The sequence below is a fragment of the Microcaecilia unicolor genome, chromosome 6, assembly GCF_901765095.1.
Source record: "Microcaecilia unicolor chromosome 6, aMicUni1.1, whole genome shotgun sequence".
Taxonomy (NCBI): domain Eukaryota; kingdom Metazoa; phylum Chordata; class Amphibia; order Gymnophiona; family Siphonopidae; genus Microcaecilia; species Microcaecilia unicolor.
In genome coordinates, this window is record NC_044036.1 from 54,149,069 (window position 1) to 54,167,451 (window position 18,383).

The following is an 18,383-nucleotide window of genomic DNA, read 5'->3' on the forward strand; positions in this document are numbered from 1 at the left end:
AGGGTTGAGGCCTTGGTTGGATAGAGATTTGGCTAGAGGTGTCATCATTAGGTTGAAAAGGGTCAGTGAAAGCGGTGATCCTTGGGGTGCTCCACATTCTGGTTTCCATGGTGATGATGTGTTCGAATTTGATATCAGTTGGTATGTTCTTGCGGTTAGGAAGCCTTTAATCCAACTAAGTACGCTTCCCCCAATCCCGAAGTATTCTAGGATGTTTAGTAGTATTTATGGTTTACCATGTCGACAGATATATGACAGATATGCACCTATGCACTATTCTGTAAATAAGCATTTATCTGTGATAGCATATGGGTGGACTCTGAGAAGGATGTACATATATGAACATTTTTTTAGATTACTATAAGTTAAATATGTACCACAGGAACTTAGGCAGACACACACCAGCTCTGTGGCTTGCATAAGTGCTCACACCTTATCTCATATGAGGGTATATACCTGGTTATGCTAGTATTCTATGAAGGAAAGAACGTGGCTAGTTTCCTCTATAGAATATGCACCTATCAGACACCCTCTGGACACCTATATATAGTTGCAGTTTGATAGCTACTCCCACAAAGCCTCACACAGTACTCGAGTGTGGTAGCCTCTTCTCTCTGGAACTGTCTTCCTCTCACCCTCTGTTTGGAATCTTCACTCCTAAATTGTAAGGCATGTAAACCTCTCTTTTTAATCAGGCTTACTCATAACCAGTAACCAATTAAAGTTACTTCCCTTCTGTTTTATTTCCCCCCCTCCCCCACTTTACTAGTATGAAAGAATTGTATTTTAGGATTGCCCTCACATTTTATCCTCATGTGAACAATCCTGGTCTTCCCTGATTAACTTGTACTGTCTGTTTATTTTGTGTTAGTTTAATTTTTTTTTTTAATCATTTATTTATATTTTTTCATTTTACAAGGATCACTTGCAAAACAGTAAAACAGAGATGATTAATACATTAAAACAATATTAGAAGAAAACAATCTCAACAAGATAAATGGATTTTATACAATCTTTCTCTTTCTTAGACCACAAAAATAAATAGGGAGAGTGAAACAAGACAAGGGAGATCAATTTAAACACAGCAAACAAAGAAAATGTGGGTATTAACCGATTATCCCGTTATTATTTATGCTAAATCATTATTCCACATTGATCATCTGGTTGGTTTCTTCAAGACCATAACGGTGCATAGTCCATCAATTCATTGGAAACATACTTATTGTCCAATATTAGTGAAAGTAAATACACCTGATTTCATTTTTTTTCCCTTTAAAACCAGAAATTGTTTAACATACAAACCCTTGAATCTCCAATCCAATTCCCGCTGATTAAAGTAATCCCAGTTTCACAGGCTTCACTCCTTTGAATTAATATATTAAGAGGAATCATTTCAGAGGAAAAAAAAAACATTAGGAGTCATACCCGGACTCTGGGAAAACAACAATCTCGATATTAATCATCTGTACAATATTCATTTTGTTCAAATTTTTCTGGTCTTTATCATTTTCAAATCTAACCGTTCCTACTTCAGTAGAACTTCATTTGCTGTATATCTCAAGGATTCGATTAGATTATCCATGTGGCTCATTAACAAGACTATATCTGAAGCAAAGTCATTCTCTACCACCGTCAGGTCCTGGAGCACCCTCCAGATGACATTCAATGCAACCTCCACGGGAGCCAAAAACTCCAAGCTGATAACTCTTAAGGGTTTAGGAGTAGCACCGCCGACACGGGTTCAGCTGTAAACGACTTCCGTTTCAGCATACACTCCTGACTCACTCCTCCACTCCTTTGGGCATGGTGGTTAAATGATTTTTGAGCGATGAAGTTGTTTCCAGGTCCAAGAGCATCGACGCTCTTTCGTCGGCGCTAATCAAAGGACTCATCAACCCAGTCATCTATGGGCAGCTCGTCACACAGCGGTCCCCACACTTGCTGCACAGGGGACAAACGCTGGTCATCAGCGGCTGACCCCCCATTGTCCCTTTCCTCTGTTAAGGCAACTGCAATGCAGAGAGGAAATTTCAAGTGAACAAAAACTGAACTTCAGAGGACAGCTGGGCTGTTGAGTGTACGAGCTTCAGGTCACCATCTTTCCCCTCTCCTAATTTGGGACACTCTTTTGTCTGTTTCTCCTCAGAGGCCTGTCTGATATGGGTAACCCTTCAGCATAGCCCTCTGAGTCATTGAAACACGGAAGCCCCTCCACCATTTACAAGGGTGTGTCCCTTCAGAGGGGTAGTTTAAAATTTTAAGCTAATGTTATTTTATTTGTAACCTGTAAACCACTTAGATGTAATTTTATTTTATGATTCAGGGCATGCCAAGAAGTAAATAAACTGTAACTGTAACATTCTTTACTTTTAAAGGATGATGAACACTAATTAGCCAAATGTCAATTGATGTACAAGGGGGGATATTCATTCAGAAAAAAAAAAAATGTTAACAGTCTGAAAAAATTGTGGTCATCTCTGTCTGGGTCATACATAGAGATCCATAAAGGCTCTGACTTTCCTAGATTTAGCTTACATTTATATTCAAAAAGCCATTTCACTACTGCATCGAATCAGAGTCATTAGCATGAGTACATGTCACAAGCTTGACATCATCAATACAAAGATAAGGGCTAATTCCATAGGTTTGTAAACAGTTGCCAGTGGTGGAAAGAAATATACTGAAGAGCAATGGGGGACGAAACAAACTATTGAAGTACCAAAATGAAGGTTGTGCTCCTTTGAAATGATGTAGTAAAGGTTCTCTCCTCTAGAAATAATCTAAACCAATTCAGAGTAGTACCACCCCACCAATTCCTAAAAGTCAAGTAATCAGGAGGGACTGGGACTGAATTCTGAGATCAAACATCACTATGTAAACCATCTTTCCATCACTGAGATGAGGGTGATGAGAAATGAAATTTGCCTACAAGTGCTGCTTCAACGATGTGACAATAGAAAATCTTCATTATCTTGGATGTTTGCATTTGTTTTATTGAAGCAGGTAGTGAGTTGATGTAGAATTGCATTCTCCAACATTTTAGCTATATAAGGCAAGTAAGTTAGAGATTGATCAAAAAGATGTAATGTTATCTAATTCCAGCTTAGCCTCATGAGAAATGGTTGAATAATCACCTGCTTTCAAGATGATGCAATTCCAAAGCTAAGACTGGCATTAGCAACTAGGGACCTTGGACAGGTGGGCTGATTGGTTTCTCTCCCTCTCCCCCCCCCCCCCCCCAATAAAAAAAGTCTACCACCTACTCTTTAAAAGAGATTGTATTTACATTCTCCAGAGTCAGGGTTTCAGAGGCAAAAGTCATAACTTGCTTTCTACTGCACAAAGGCTGCTGTGTGAAAAATGAATTATGTCTGTGTAAGTCAATAACAGTTTAAATACTAGCAGTGTTTCTACATTGACTAAGATAAGGTCACTCAATGTCTGATTTATTCTTACTTTGTGACTCACCCCATAAGCTTTTATGCTGTCAGTATGTAGGAAGTATATTAACCATATTCACCCACTGTCCCCTTGGCCATCACCAATAAAAAAAAAAGTGATCCTAATCTTGTGTACAACAGATAGGTGGATGTAGAAAAAAATCCTCACCTCCCATCAGACAGTAAAATAAGAGAAATGTATCCCAGGTATTTGATCGTATAATAGTGCCAAATGGCAAATATGCTGCCTTACTAGTCAAAAGCAGCTTGCAAAATGCTCAGTAATCAGGTATCCATGGAAGTCAGGGATTTGATGTTCTAATGTATTGTTATTGCATACTTTTACTACTGTAATTGTCTATTGCTCATGTTTGATTTATTCATACTATACACTGCCTTGAGAAAAGGAGGTAAGTAAATAAATAAATAAAAATGTTTGAAACCTGCAAACATTAAAATGTGCACTATCGCCTAGGAGCCAACTTTCAAAATGATTGGGGATGCTAAATCCAATGGAAATGAACCCTCCTTAGACATATTCAAGGAGTTTAGTCAATAGTAAGGGGGGGGGGGTGATCAAATATATACAGAGCTGGTACTTCATCATCTTTATTTGATACTTATGATTACTGTGCTTAAAAAACAATAGAGAAGGGTGACCGAAATGGTAGGATGGAACAGCTTCCCTATGAAGAAAGGGTAAACAGGTTACAGCTCAACAACTGTGGAGAGATATAACAGAGGTTTATGGAATAGAACAGGTAAATTGCTTTTTAAAATGTTGAGGGACATGTCAACTAACTAATATGTAGCACATATAAAAAATTGGAGAACTTTTATTCAATCACCATGCAATTAAGTTGTGGAATTTGTTGCCAGAAGATGTGGTCAAGGCAGTTAGCATAGCTGGATTAAAAAAAAAAGTTTTAGACAAGTTCCTGGAAGAAAATCCATAAACCATTAGCCATGTAGGCTTGGTAAAGCCACTGTTTATTGCTGGATATGAATACAGGCATGTTAAAAATGCTAACGCACCTTAGTAAACATACCCCTTAATCCTCCATTGCTCCAGGTACAATAATGCTTAGATTGTGAGCCCTCTAGGGACACAGAAAGTAGCTGCATATAATATGTAGAAGGATGTGTACATCTAGTAGCGCTATAGAAATTATTAGTAATAAATGCAGGTATTTACACATTAACTCCTTCATTCTATAATCTTGCACATTATGGAATACTGCCAGTTAGGCATGTAAATTAATTGCAATTAGGTGGGAATTGACACATTCACATTGCAACATGTACAGTGGGAACAGCAATTGGCATTTATTGGAGATCAGGTTAACAGCACTTGATTGACCTTAATTTACATGTATGCACATAAGGGACGGGAATGGAATTTTATATACCACCTTTCTGTGGTTACAATGAAAGTGGTTTACATATTATATACAGGTACTTATTTTGTACCTAGGGCACTGGAGGGATAGGTGACTTACCCAGAGTGGCAAGGGAACTGCAGGGGAATAAAACCCAGTTCCTCAGGTTCTCAAGCCACTGTACTAACAATAGACTACTTCTCCACTTAAGTGCTATTCTATACTGTTAGCTCCTATGTTCTATAATTGTAACTGTGAGAGGGGCATGGACAGGGGCAGACTGATAGTGAAAGGGGCTCCCAAACTGCCATCCCCCTCCCACACACCACAGTCCCCTGAGCCTCCGTGGGCCCTACCTGGTTCTAGCAGTGGCTTCTTCAGTGGCAGGAAAGAACCCCACTCTTTCCTGCCCACTACCGCTATTCTGTCTGGCGCCCGCCATGTTTTCAAAATGGCGTCTGAGACTTCCCTTGGTAATCTCACGGGTCTCGACAGTCTTGCAAGACTGCCGCAGGGAGTCTCAGCAGCCATTTTTAAAACATGCCGCTACCAAGCAGAATAGCAGCAGTGGACAGGAAAGAGTGTTGTTCTTTCCTGCCTCCCCCCCCCCCCCCCCCACACACAGAAGCCTCTAGACCACCAGGGCTCTTCAAGGTAAATACACAGTGTACCTGAATGTAACTCACCTTGAGCTACTACTAAAAAGGTGTGAGCAAAATCCAAATAAATAAATAAGGGTAGAAGTGGGGGGGGGGGGGGGTTGCAGTGTGTGCCGGTGGCCCTCAGGCAATGCCCAGTTGCCCAAATGGTCATCCACCCTGGGTGTGGATACTATCAGTTTCATGAGCACTTACACCTGCTATAGAGCTAGCATAAGTACTGACACCTAAAGTTACAAGCATAACTGCAGACGTAGGCTAGCATTATCTAATAGCATTTAAGCACTTTAGGCAACCTGTACAGAACTACCCAAGTGGCAATTTAGCAACCTACATGTGTAAATCCCAGTACAGGAGTAGCCTAGAGCAGAAGGCTGAGAACCAGGGAAGCCAGGGTTCACATCCCACTATTGCTCCTTGTGAACTTGGGCAAGTCACTTAACCCTCCATTGCCTCAGGTACAAATTTGGACAATAAACCTCCAGGGGAAAAAAACCTTCTGGATGAAAAATGAAACAAATGACAAGAAAACACTCTGCACCCCCACACCCCTAATGATCTTACAAAGTTTGCCCTGGTCCCATAATTTTAATTTTACACAAGAAGTTTTAAGGCTATTTCCAGGTATGAGGAAGCTGTGTAAGGATCACACTTTGCTCCTCCTTTACAAAGTGTGCTTGCACATTTGACCTGACAGAATATTCTTGTTTTGTTTTTCTTCTCACAGATAAATGCAGAGGGAACACCAGAAGACGTTTTTCTTCAAGTCTGCACATTACTTGACTCCATTTTCTGAGAAACAGGAAAGCTTGTGTTTTTTGGTCTTATACAGAAAGTAAAAAAAAAAAATTAATGCTGTACATACCTACTCCATGTTACCCCTCCCCCAAGCCACACACACACAGGGCCACTCCTGACGACACTACCTGTCTTGAAGAGAGATCTGGGATTAGTGCAGGACTTACTCTTCTCATACACAGGGTACAAAATTGTGTCTGCACTACACAAATAAGTTGTTGACTTCAGAACCTTGTTCCATTGCCTGGTTTGCACTCCATAGGTTAAAATCAACATGATCCCCAATGCCAGTTCAGCTCGATGACGTAATGCTTATGAATGTTATCTGACATATTGTACAGTCAGTGAATCACTTACCAGCTTTCATGTTCCGTATGCACGTCTGAACTGCATATTACACAGTGGTAACACTTACTGTATTTTACCTTTAAAAAAAAATTAGTAGTTACTTTGCTTGCTTCCTTTCATTAAGAGTGGCTGAACCAGCTCTCAGTGCTGCCTGTTTTCTACTGCCATATGCACTGAATCCATCAGTGTCATTTACACAGAGAAGTTATGTTGAATCTGAGGCCTCTTGAAAGCACTGTACGTGTCAAATACAATGAAATCAGCATGGAGAACACATAAAGAAACTGTTATCCATCAAGCAGACCTAATGAAGCAAAATGGTTTGACCAGTGACGGAGCCTTCAGTTATTTTCTCGGGACAAATTGCTATTCTATTAAAAGCATTATTATTGATCCAATTTTACCTTCAAAACTGATCAGAATACTAATCTTTGTATACTATAAAAATGTTATCACATGGGGAAATGTCTCTCTACCCTACAGAGTTACAAAAGAGTGTGGGCCAAAAATGCATGTTGTCACTTCAGATTTATCATCACACCTTTAATTAACACTGTCATCGGCAAACTCTTTTCAAAAGATGTAATCAAAATGAAACAGAAGATTTTTAGTACTGCTATGTAGTTGCTTCCTTTTGCCTGTAAATTTCACGAATGACTTTTATAAGATGTTTGCTGTTACTGTCTTTTGTTATATTGGTAGCCAAACAAAAGCTTTTTAGATATCCTGCTGAAGTTTCCGGACAGTTGCATCGTTCCAGATTAGATTCACAATAGCTTTCTTTTTGCTCTTGACAGCAGTTGTACTACTGATGTTCATCAATGGGACATATTTGTATTTTTTAAAGTTACAGATCCTGTAATGAAGGCATCCCATTAATAAAATACATGGCTAAGACCCCGCATTCACCAATTTATTCTGGAAGAATTGGGCTGTTTTGAAATGCAAATTCTGTGTTGTCTATTATACTTTTACATGACTTGGCCAATGAAATTCCTTTCCATCATGCTTATGTTCAAATTTATTTATTTTTCTATACCACATTTCAGCCAAGTTGTATACACAATACATAATATTCCTTCCCCCGCACCCCCCTCATCACACACACAAAAAAAAAAAAAGATGTTTGTTAACTTGCTGCTTTCCTGGACCACACTAACCTGGATATGCAAACTTACTGGCAGGAGAGACAACCTGTATATAAATTACAGGTCAGTTGGTCCTGGGGAACTGAGTTCGATTCCCAGCACAGGCAGCTCCTTGTGACTCTGGGCAAGTCACTTAACCTTCCATTGCCTGCCGCATTGAGCCTGTCATGAATGGGAAAGCGTGGGGTACAAATGTAATAAAAATAAAATTATTGACCTAAAGAAGAGGATTTTTAGTGAACAAGTAAACAGGAGTGAGGGGGGGGGGGAGGGGACAAGGAATGGAGTTAGGCATCTGTGTGATTAAATCAATGAGTGAGAGGGTAGGTGAAGCCCATGGTGGGTTGTGTGAGTTTGTTTGATAATTCCCAACCAATTTGTTCTATTTCTTTGTGAGCTGTTACTTCAGTGTCTGGCCTCTCAGATCCAAATGGGCAGCTAATCATATGCACTCACAACCATCACATGTAAATAAAATGACCTGCTCATAGCCTCAAAAATGTACCTTTAGGCCATGAGGAAAGAAGCTGAAATATTAGGCCAGACACAATCGGTCTAGTCTAAGGTCAAAACAAGAAAGCTGGGCTCAATGTTAGCTCACACCTTTTTCTGTGGTGGCTCAAGGTGAGTTACATTCAGGTAAAGTAGTTATTTCCCTGTATACAGAGATAGCAATGAGGGTTAAGTGACTTGCTCACGATCACAAGCAGCAGTAGCTGGATTTGAACCAGGCTTCCCTGGTTCACAGTCTGGTGTTCTAACCACTAAGCTCCTCCCTCCACAGGAAGACGGAGCGGAAGGCTCATAAAGAGACAAATCAACACCAGTTGTTTTAGCAACAGTTCGCTCAGCAAAATGACAGGATATAGTTCTTCCAATCAGAAGCTGGGTCAAGCAGACTAATCCAGAACCAGTACAGGCTAAATGCCAGATGTAAACAGCTTCAGAACAGGGCCCACATAATTAGAGTGCATTGAACATCTGCACATGGAAGAGTAATTTGATAACAGGTCACCTATGCATAAAGGGCAAGTGGGCACCTACTTGGGCTTATTTTATAAACACACATACACAGCTGTGTGTCTACAAAATTGCCCCCCCTCCAAAAAAAGGTGCAGAAATCACACATAAAAGGAACCCACGTCCATTTGTGTGAACTCAGAAGCAGGCATATGTGTGTACAATATGCACAAATACACATTTTATAAAGACAGCATATAAATCACAGTTCCACCCAAAATCTGCCTCTGAACACACCTACTAAACCATCACGTACAAGAATGCATACTCATTGCATTCACATGTGCATATGAGGCAGCCTGGATAGAGAAATCATATTTGTTAATTCTGTTTAAAGTTTGGTTCAGTCCTGTAAAGTGGTGGAATGCCATCTGGTTTTGATTGCTCAAATGTCTAGCTTTTGCTAGACTAGAGGTTAGAAAGGTCAGAGAGAAATGAAACTTTCTTTGTCCCTTTTTGAGTGATGGATTGTTCATAGGTATTATTTACCACATCTGGATGCCATTCTGAGTAAGGCATAGTGGACAATCTCGAGGGGATCAGCAAGCAAGCTTTTTTAAAAGATTAGACTGAACGCTGTTTAGAAGGAGATAGTGTAGGTTTAAATAATTCTAGATGATTTAGATTTTGTCTTATAAGGAATTCTGATTTCTGCTTATTTTAGAATATGTTTTATTCTGTGTAATTAATAAGTTCTATTTCTATGTAGAATATCTTTTCAATTCAGTGTTACATCTTTGTCTGACTTTTCAAGTGAGATTTGTCTGCAGTTTAAGAGGTCATCATCTGGTTTGAATTATCCACAGCCCTAGCTAGTTTTGTGTATGAAGCTAATAGGTGAAAGAGGTCAGGAAAAGTCAACTCTCTTCTCCTTGATGAATTATAGCTAAGTGTAGGACTGGTCTTCTGAAAGTAATAACAAACCATGTCTGTGTGCCATTAAGTAAGATTGGCCCCTCAATGAACCCAGTTTAAGCTATAACTGGGAATCTGATTATGTGAATAATAATAAAATGCAGGAGATAGGTGCCACATTGTCTAGTTTGAGAGGCCCCAGGTCATAGGTCAGTTTAGGAAATATCTCAAACCTATGTAACTGATATTTTTAAGTAATGTGTAAGTAATAATTAGTTCAAGACAGGGTAATCAATCTATTCTTTACCATCTGGTGAGAAAGGGGGGCCAGAAGGGCTTAGGACCCTATATAAAGGAGAGCAGAAGCAGCTTACGTTGGAGGACAGACAGGAGACGCAGGATCCAGAGAGCTCAGAAGACAGGAGACACAAGACACAGAGAGCTGAAGAGAAGGAGAGACCTAGTGCTGATGTCCTACTTTGTTTGCTGGCAAATAAAGATTTCTCTCTCATTCTGGTGTGTGGTGTTTGACTCCTGAAGTACCACAGATTCTGCTAACAATAGTGGTAATTCCTGCAACACATACACAGGGTAACTTTATAAGTAACATTTTATATGCATATACTGGCACATACATACAAAAGTACTTCATACAATTACCCCCTACATTTTAATGCAATCTTTCTCTTCAGATACAATAAAGCAATGAAGTGCACAGTGTACAATAATTAAAACTGTGCACTAAATACGAAGTAAAAAAAAAAAAAAGCACTACAAAGAAAGTAAAGGTACCTTTGAAGTTAGCTTTACTTCAGCTTCAAACTTAACTTCATGGTATAAGGTGGGTGTGGAAGCTCTCTGGTTCAATGCTTAGGGAAGGTATGTAAGAAGGTATAGAAATGGGTCAATTGGTGGATTTGGGGGGAGAGGCAGCCATAGGTGGAGGGGATTCAGATGGCCCAAACTTAGGCCACCCAGGTAAAGTTCCTTGAATCAAAAGCCTGGGACCTGGGGCCCTTGGGTCAGGGTGTCCCCAGATTAGGAATCCTATTTCTAGGAGTCCCTGACCCCCAGCCAAGTTAATGACACCTGAAGATGCCTGCGAGGAGGATGCCGATGGTGCACCTGGGAGGCGCTCAGCCCACTGAAAACAGGCCGGTGTCATGTAACCCCCACAAATGGCTACCTATAATGGTGAGCATTCCCACCAAAACTGCATTGGGAGTGCAGTTTCCCTGAAAGAAGTCTCCTTACTCTGCCGAGGGGCTTCCCAGTACTCCCTGCCATCGTGATACCCGATTCCAGGTCAGCACCCATCACCATCTCCACTTCTTTGCACACGTGGCAAAGACCTCTGTGCAGAGACCACCCACCAAGCAGAACAGGCCACACACCCACGTGCCTTCTCTACTTGAGTGGCCATGCCAAACGTTATCAGAGCGGTGGTCCAGCCACAAGCTTCCCACCGCAAAAGATGCTCCCCCGCCTGATAGCGTGCTGCAACTGGCCCAGAGTGTCTTTTTTTTTTTTTTTTTTTAAATACCGGTGGTGCTCTGTTCCAAGTACGGGCCCACCTCAAGGAACTTCTCCCAGGTAAACGGGGGAGAAGGCCGAGACACACCACTCATCAAAGTTGAGTAGGAGAGGAAGAAAGGGGGGAGGGACCCGGAAACCAGAATATACATCTCCACAAGTGCAGGGGCCCAAGGCCAAGGAGAGATTATTTTTTTCTGCTGCCTGTGTATTCTTTTTTTTTTTTTTTTTGAACCAGCAGCAAAATCTGCTCCAGGACACCCCTGAAGCAATCCTTTAAATACTATTCTAACTTTTCTTACTAAATGGGGCCAAAAAATGGCACACCCAACCAAAGAAGAGCAGGGCTGCATAGACTCGCCTACTTCTTTCTGGAAGACTGAGAAATACTGGGTTGCACAGCCCCTTATACAGGTGTCACTACTTAATAATTCTCAATCTCCCTCTGCTGGTAGGAGTGCATATTACCCATTCGTCGGGAACGGTCTGGAGCAGATGATAAGGAACACTATTTAGCAATTGACACTCAAAAGAGGGCCAAGGCTAGAATTGCCAAAGTTGCAGGTCTGAAAGGAAGAAGGAAAACTGCATAAGAATATGTCCATAAAATGTTTATAGCCTTTATATTATTTCCTTGCATGCATCAAGTGAAAAAAGATGTAGCTGGACAATTTCAGAATTAATTTTCCTATGACAATGTATGCTTCAAATTATGGATGGCATATACAATTTATTCTTCAATTACAGCTGCAACACTTAAGTATCCTGTCAGTGTCCAAGCTGTTTATAAACAGTGTACCAAGTGCTGAAAGCAATATGAAATCCATTTGGAGTGCTAATTTAAGCTAATATAGGTCACCAACAGTTGTCCTGGACTTTAGACCAATTATTGTTCTTTGGGCACGTGAAATCTTGGCCTTGTTCTCCTCTCAGTTCCAAACAGAAAAATTACAGACTTCACTCAGTGGTAAAGTTAGTTTTAAAAGATGAAGATCAACTATAAATATATATATATACTAGTAAAAAAGGCCCGTTTCTGACACAAATGAAATGGGCGCTAGCAAGGTTTTCCTTGGAGTGTGTATGCTTGGGAGAGTGTATGTGAGAGTGACTGTTTGAGAGTCAGAGTGAAAGTGTGAGTGTGTGAGAGAGAGAGTGAGTCTGGGTGTGAGTGTGTTTGTGAGAGAGTGTGTGTGTGTGAGAATGAGAGTGTGTGCAAGTGTGTATGTGAGACACAGTGTGAGAGAGAGTGTGTGTATGAGACCAAGCGAGTGTGTGAGTGACTGTCTGGCACATAGAGAGTGAATGTGATACAGTGTGAGAGTGTGTGAGAGTGAGAGTCAGAAAGACATTGTATATGAGAGAGTGTGAGCCGTGCCCTCCCAATCCATGGCCATCTGTCCCCTGCCCCCTCCATTCATCCTTTTCCAGCAATTCCCCTCTCTCCCTGAGCCCTGCCCTCCCAATCCATGGCCATCCATGTTTCTCTGTCACCTGGCCCCTCCATTTTTCCCTATCCAGCATTTCCCCTCTCTGCCTGAGGCCTGCCCTGCAATCCATATCCATCCATGCCCATCTGACCCCTCCATTCATCCCTATCCAGCAATTCCCCTCTCCCTGAGTCCTGCTCTTCCAATCCATGCCCATCCATGCTCCTCTGTCACCTGGCCCCTCCATTTTTCCCTATCCAGCATTTCCCCTCTCTGCCTGAGGCCTGCCCTGCAATCCATATCCATCCATGCCCATCTGTCCCCTCCATTCATCCCTATCCAGCAATTCCCCTCTCCCTGAGTCCTGCCCTTCCAATCCATGCCCATCCATGCTCCTCTGTCACCTGGCCCCTCCATTCATCCCTATCCAGCATTTCCCCTCTCTGCCTGAGGCCTGCCCTGCAATCCATATCCATCCATGCCCATCTGTCCCCTCCATTCATCCCTATCCAGCAATTCCCCTCTCCCTGAGTCCTGCTCTTCCAATCCATGCCAATCCATGCTCCTCTGTCACCTGGCCCCTCCATTTTTCCCTATCCAGCATTTCCCCTCTCTGCCTGAGGCCTGCCCTGCAATCCATATCCATCCATGGCCATCTGTCCCCTCCATTCATCCCTATCCAGCAATTCCCCTCTCCCTGAGTCCTGCCCTTCCAATCCATGCTCATCTGTCACCTGGCCCCTCCATTTTTCCCTATCCAGCAATTGCCCTCTCTACCTGAGGCCTGCCCTGCAATCCATATCCATCCATGCCCATCTGTCCCCTCTATTCATCCCTATCCAGCAATTTCCCTCTCTCCCTTAGTCCTGCCCTCCCAATCCATGCCCATCCATGCTCCTCTGTCCCCTTCATTCATCCATTTCCAGTAATTCCCCTCTCTCCCTGAGCCCTGCCCTCCCATTCCATGCCCATCCATGCTCCTGTCCCCTGCCGCCTCCATTCATCCTTTTCCAGCAAGTCCCCTCTCTCCCTTCCATGACCCCCCCCCCTCGCATCCATGCTCCTCTCTCTCCCATGGCCCAGCCTGGCCCGCCCTCTTCTCCCCCTCCCTTCGCATCCATGCATCCCCCCCCCTTCGCATCCATGCATCCCTTTTTTTTTTTCTTCTTCGTTTTAACTTTACCTCCGTGGCGGTTCGTGCAGCGAAACGTCAGGGAAGGAGGCGGCGCTCCCGACGTCTTGCTTTCCCTTCGCTGTCTCCCGCCTTCTTTTGAAGGCGGAACACAGTGAAGGGAAGGCTAGACGTCGGGAGCGCCGCCTCCTTCCGGATTTGTTTGGTTTGAGGCGAGGGCGGGGCAAAGACGGCTGGCTGGCTTGAAGGCTTCACACCACGAATCCGGCGCGAACCCTTCAGCCTGGGAGTGACGTCAGATGGCTTCATGGCTTCAAGGCTTCAAGGCTTCACAGAACGTTGTCCTCAGAACGTTGAGGGTGCGTTTTATTATATTAGATATATATATATATATATATATATATATATATATATATATATATATATATATATATATATAAAAAGATTAAAAAGACAAGAAAACAATTTAATATTCTTTGTAGGATCTATTCTCTATTATTGCTTTGAACGGCTGAAAATTTGCAGGGAGTCAACAGATCGCTGGAGAACTCCTTCATGTTCCTGGGTTGTCAAACACATATTCAAAGCAATGCTAGAAAAAAAGATACTGAAAGACAGACATGTCCCCTACAGGATAAGAGAGAGTGCTTCCAGAATTGCAGTTTGTGTATCACACTACGCACAACAAATGCATTTCATTGGTAGTAAGTGCCCAGGTGTTCTTATTCAAGATCATCATACTTTAACAAGCCACTTTTATATGCCAAAAACACTTAAGGATTTTTTTTTAAGGTGATAATATATTTGCAAGTAAAATCTGGGGGTCTTTTTGTTTGTTTTGTTTTCAATTCAGAACTTTAATCTGTTCCTGTATATCACAGTAATTTATACTTCAGCAAGATACACCTTAGTAAAAAGGACCCCAAAGAGAGATAGGATCTGATTTTATTTTTTTTAGAACATCAGTTGACATTATAACATTTGTTCTGAGTATTTAATGGATAGATAATTTTGAAATTCTACTTTGCATGGTTGAGTAAATGCGAGATCCAGATGCCTCAATCATATTTTAATTCTAGACTTTACGTTACGTGCCATTTGATCCATTCTATTCTTTTCGTAAGTGTAACCTTTCTAATAAGACCAAATACTGAGTACATTTTCAAAAAGCCAAACCCAAAAATCCCCACCAGAATGAAACAGTAGTCTTGGAATTATAAAAAGTCACTGACCCAAGTAACAGGAAATACCAAACTTTTACTGATATTTGGACACAATTCCATATTTTCTTCCAACTGATGACTTCTTTCTTTTTTTAATTGATCCCATACAGATAGAGTGAAGGCAGAATAGGCAGATACCTAGGAGCAGTCACCCTGCCACCAGAAGCAACACTTGTGAGGCTGTCATTATTTTGTGCCGGCCCATAAATTAAAAAAATCACATATAATATAGAAAGTCAAAACCCATTTTGGTTTGTGAAAGAACACCCATGAGGATATCCTGCACATATAAGTGTCTGACTTTGCATTTCTGGATTAGTTTCAGGGTCTTGGCTTACTACATTGGTCCACATTGGCCTCCATACGAAAGGAATGGAGCAGAAGCCTAATTGTTAGAGCAGTAGGCTGAGAACCAGGAAGTCAGCTCCACTGCAGCTCCTTGTGATCTTGGGCAAGTCATTTAACCCTCTACTGCCTCAGGTGCACGGATTGTACGATCTCTGGCAACAAGGAAATACCTGAATGTAACTCACCTTCAGCTACGACTGAAAAAAAGCAGGAGTTAAATCCAAAAATCCCTAAACCAAAATCCCTTATTTGCTATGAGCACACAATTCAACTCTTTGTTGTTTTTCTTAATTTAATTTTTTTGTTTGAGTAGTTAAGAGCAGCAGCAGAACAAAGTATTTGCCACCAAAACTGCTATAATGTTTGAAATGTGTTATCTCAGATTGAATTGCATGAGTCTCATTAATATTTCATTTTGCTCTGAGCGCACCAAGGGGGATCCAATCAGAGTAAAAAGGAAAGCACTTTGCAGAACATATTACAACCTGCATTTCTGTCCTGCTTGCACTGCATTACAAATTTACATCAAATAAGTCACAGCAAGCATTCTATGTATAAACAGACTGTAGCCACATACTTTATTTCTCACAGTTCTTCTTACAACTTAAACATTATTTAAGAACATACTGTATACACAGATAAGAAACCAAAAACATACAAAATGTTTTAAATGATGCACAACCAAATCCAGCAGTATAAAATAACGCATGTGAACTCTTGCTCACTGCTCAGACTTATTTTAATCACTTGTTTTAAATATTAATAAAAATACAATCTTTCATGGATTTTGGGTAGACTACAAAAAGAGGGAAATTTATTACTATATATTGTGTGTTTGTGTGTATGTATATAATATACACATACCTATATATGGCAGTTTCTTTGATGAGCTACTTTGAGAACTCCAAATGCAGAGGCAGAAGGCTGTGTATTTCAATTTAAAGGGGTTAATGTGAGACTTTTACACAGTTACTACCACTGGCACCTTTTCACTAGTTTGTACACATCACATGATCATTTTATATAACATTACAAGTAAAAAATATATCTGAGTGACAATTTTATAACATTCACTCCATGAGCTCTCTGAGGACAGTTTCTCCTGCAGTGCTTCACCGATGGGGGAGGGGGGAAGGGAGTTGAGCATGGTACAAGATTGAAAGTTAATGTGATTAAGCGGCACCAACACTGGCATTTGGCCAGTGAGCTGCTTGAAACAGTGCAGTATATTCTGTAAGCCAACACAGTCATTGGTTAAAACCTTGCCTAAAGAAGTCAGTTTAGGTGCAATAGAAGAAAAACCTATTTCACAACAAAACTGCAAGCTACTAAAACTGCTTTAATATAAATATTTCAATTTTATCTGTGTTGTAATAGTTCATTGATGCCTTTGGAATTCATTTCCTCTTTACTGTGTGCTCTCATTATTCATCTCTCCGATTCTTCTGAAATGACTTTATACTCTGGTGTCAAGGGGTACGCTCCCAGAGAAGCCTTCCACACACTAGGAATGTTCAGTGGCCCACAACCAGGACAGTGCAGAACTAGAGATTGGTGTGTACACCCAGAAGCAGTCATGCTTCAGGGAAAGCTGAAGATCTTCCCAATCTATGCACCCACTGACCAATGGGTAGCACTGTTCCGTTTCTGAGAATAGAAAGCTTACATATCTTCTCAATTCCCATGTCATCTGTTTGCTGGAAAGTAGTTTGGATCAAGGTAATTGTAACTGGTGCCCTGGGACATGCAGTAGTCTCTGTCTAAGAATGTCTCTGCTCTGTAAACAGGCTCCAGATGGTGATCTTCCTTGTGTGTCTCTGTTTCATACAAACTGTGGAACAAAAAAACAGGTATTCAGATGTTTAAACACAGGAAAAACTTTGCTAACACTTATACAAAGAGGCTTCTCCAATTTTGTGACTATGGGGAAAATGCATAGCTGTTTAATAACTCTGCTGACTTTGCAAGTCAATGTCTGTATTATAGTAGATGTGATTGGTCCACAAGAAAATTGGACTCTTGCTAGGTTGTGGTATCTTCTACTGAAGCAATTTAATAGTCACAAGATGTTTTAGTACATGAACTTTTAAAACCATATAGGTCATGTCATCAGTTAAGACTGTAAAGGTGAAAGAAGGAAGCATTTATAGTTAGAGTGATGTTGAGTAACAATTCCCACAGCAGATGTTGTTAGGTAGTGTCAGGTGGCAAATGGATAATAAAACTAATCAAACAACTGTGTCCAGGAATGTGCAAGCAGGTCCCAGCCACTGTATACTACTATGTGCAGAGAAAGGTTTAAAGCAAAGGGAGCTTAAACTTTTATAGCTGATGTATTTATGAAGGCTGCCACACCATTCCTTTCTGACGTTAGTTGTGTTTTGGTCCTTATTAAAGGTATATTATCAAACTGTAGATTTTTTAGTGTGGCAATGCAGTACTATTTCAGGTTACAGCAAACTGCTCATCTGATTTCTGCGATGACAAACTACTACCTCGATTGTTCGATGTTGATGGACTCTAAATTTGGCAAGGCAGTAAAAGGGCAATTATATAACACCAGTGCTAACGTTTATGAGCCCATTGCTTACGTAAATGCATACATGTGGGTCAACTATTACCGTCTCTCTAAACTACTGAAAATGTAAGTTCTTTCTTTTCCCCTCTCTCATATTTTACTCTACATATTTATATTATGAACGTTATAAACTGAATATGATTGTAAACCACTTGCACACCTATATGCTTGTGCAAACATTTTAAAGTGCTATTCTGCAAATACCCACCTAACTTACATAGCCTACATCTGCAAAAGGATGCACACTAAACACTAAGTTATGTGTATATCTCTAACATTTAGGTGCATTTACACCAATTGTGTAATTAGTGTAAGTGCTCATGCCTATATACATAAGCATGTATATAGCCAGTTAGGCTAGAATTCTATAAAGACAGACACCTACTTTCCACTATAGAACAGGCTCTTATTAAGTACCCTAATAAACAACATCAAAAATATGCTATCTTATTAATATAGAAACCAATCTTTTCCAGAGAAGGGGGAACCAAG

The 18,383-nt window shown here is 40.9% G+C and overlaps 2 protein-coding genes across 7 annotated transcripts in view; one reads left to right on the plus strand and one right to left on the minus strand.

Annotated features, from left to right (window-relative positions):
* AK5 (adenylate kinase 5) overlaps window positions 1–7,510 on the plus strand; it is a 346,160-nt gene extending 338,650 nt beyond the window's left edge. Inside the window, exon 14 of the mRNA XM_030207788.1 lies at window positions 6,206–7,510. Within this exon, the coding sequence (XP_030063648.1) occupies window positions 6,206–6,274 (69 nt within the window). The 3' untranslated portion in view covers window positions 6,275–7,510. The remainder of the gene's footprint in view (window positions 1–6,205) is intronic.
* An 8,357-nt stretch (window positions 7,511–15,867) lies between these two features.
* Window positions 15,868–18,383, minus strand: part of ZZZ3 (zinc finger ZZ-type containing 3) — a 152,338-nt gene continuing 149,822 nt past the window's right edge. For all 6 annotated transcript variants that reach the window (XM_030205405.1, XM_030205403.1, XM_030205408.1 and 3 more), the window contains one exon: window positions 15,868–17,144. In XM_030205405.1, coding sequence (XP_030061265.1) covers window positions 17,000–17,144 — 145 coding nt within the window. In that variant the 3' untranslated portion in view covers window positions 15,868–16,999. The remainder of the gene's footprint in view (window positions 17,145–18,383) is intronic.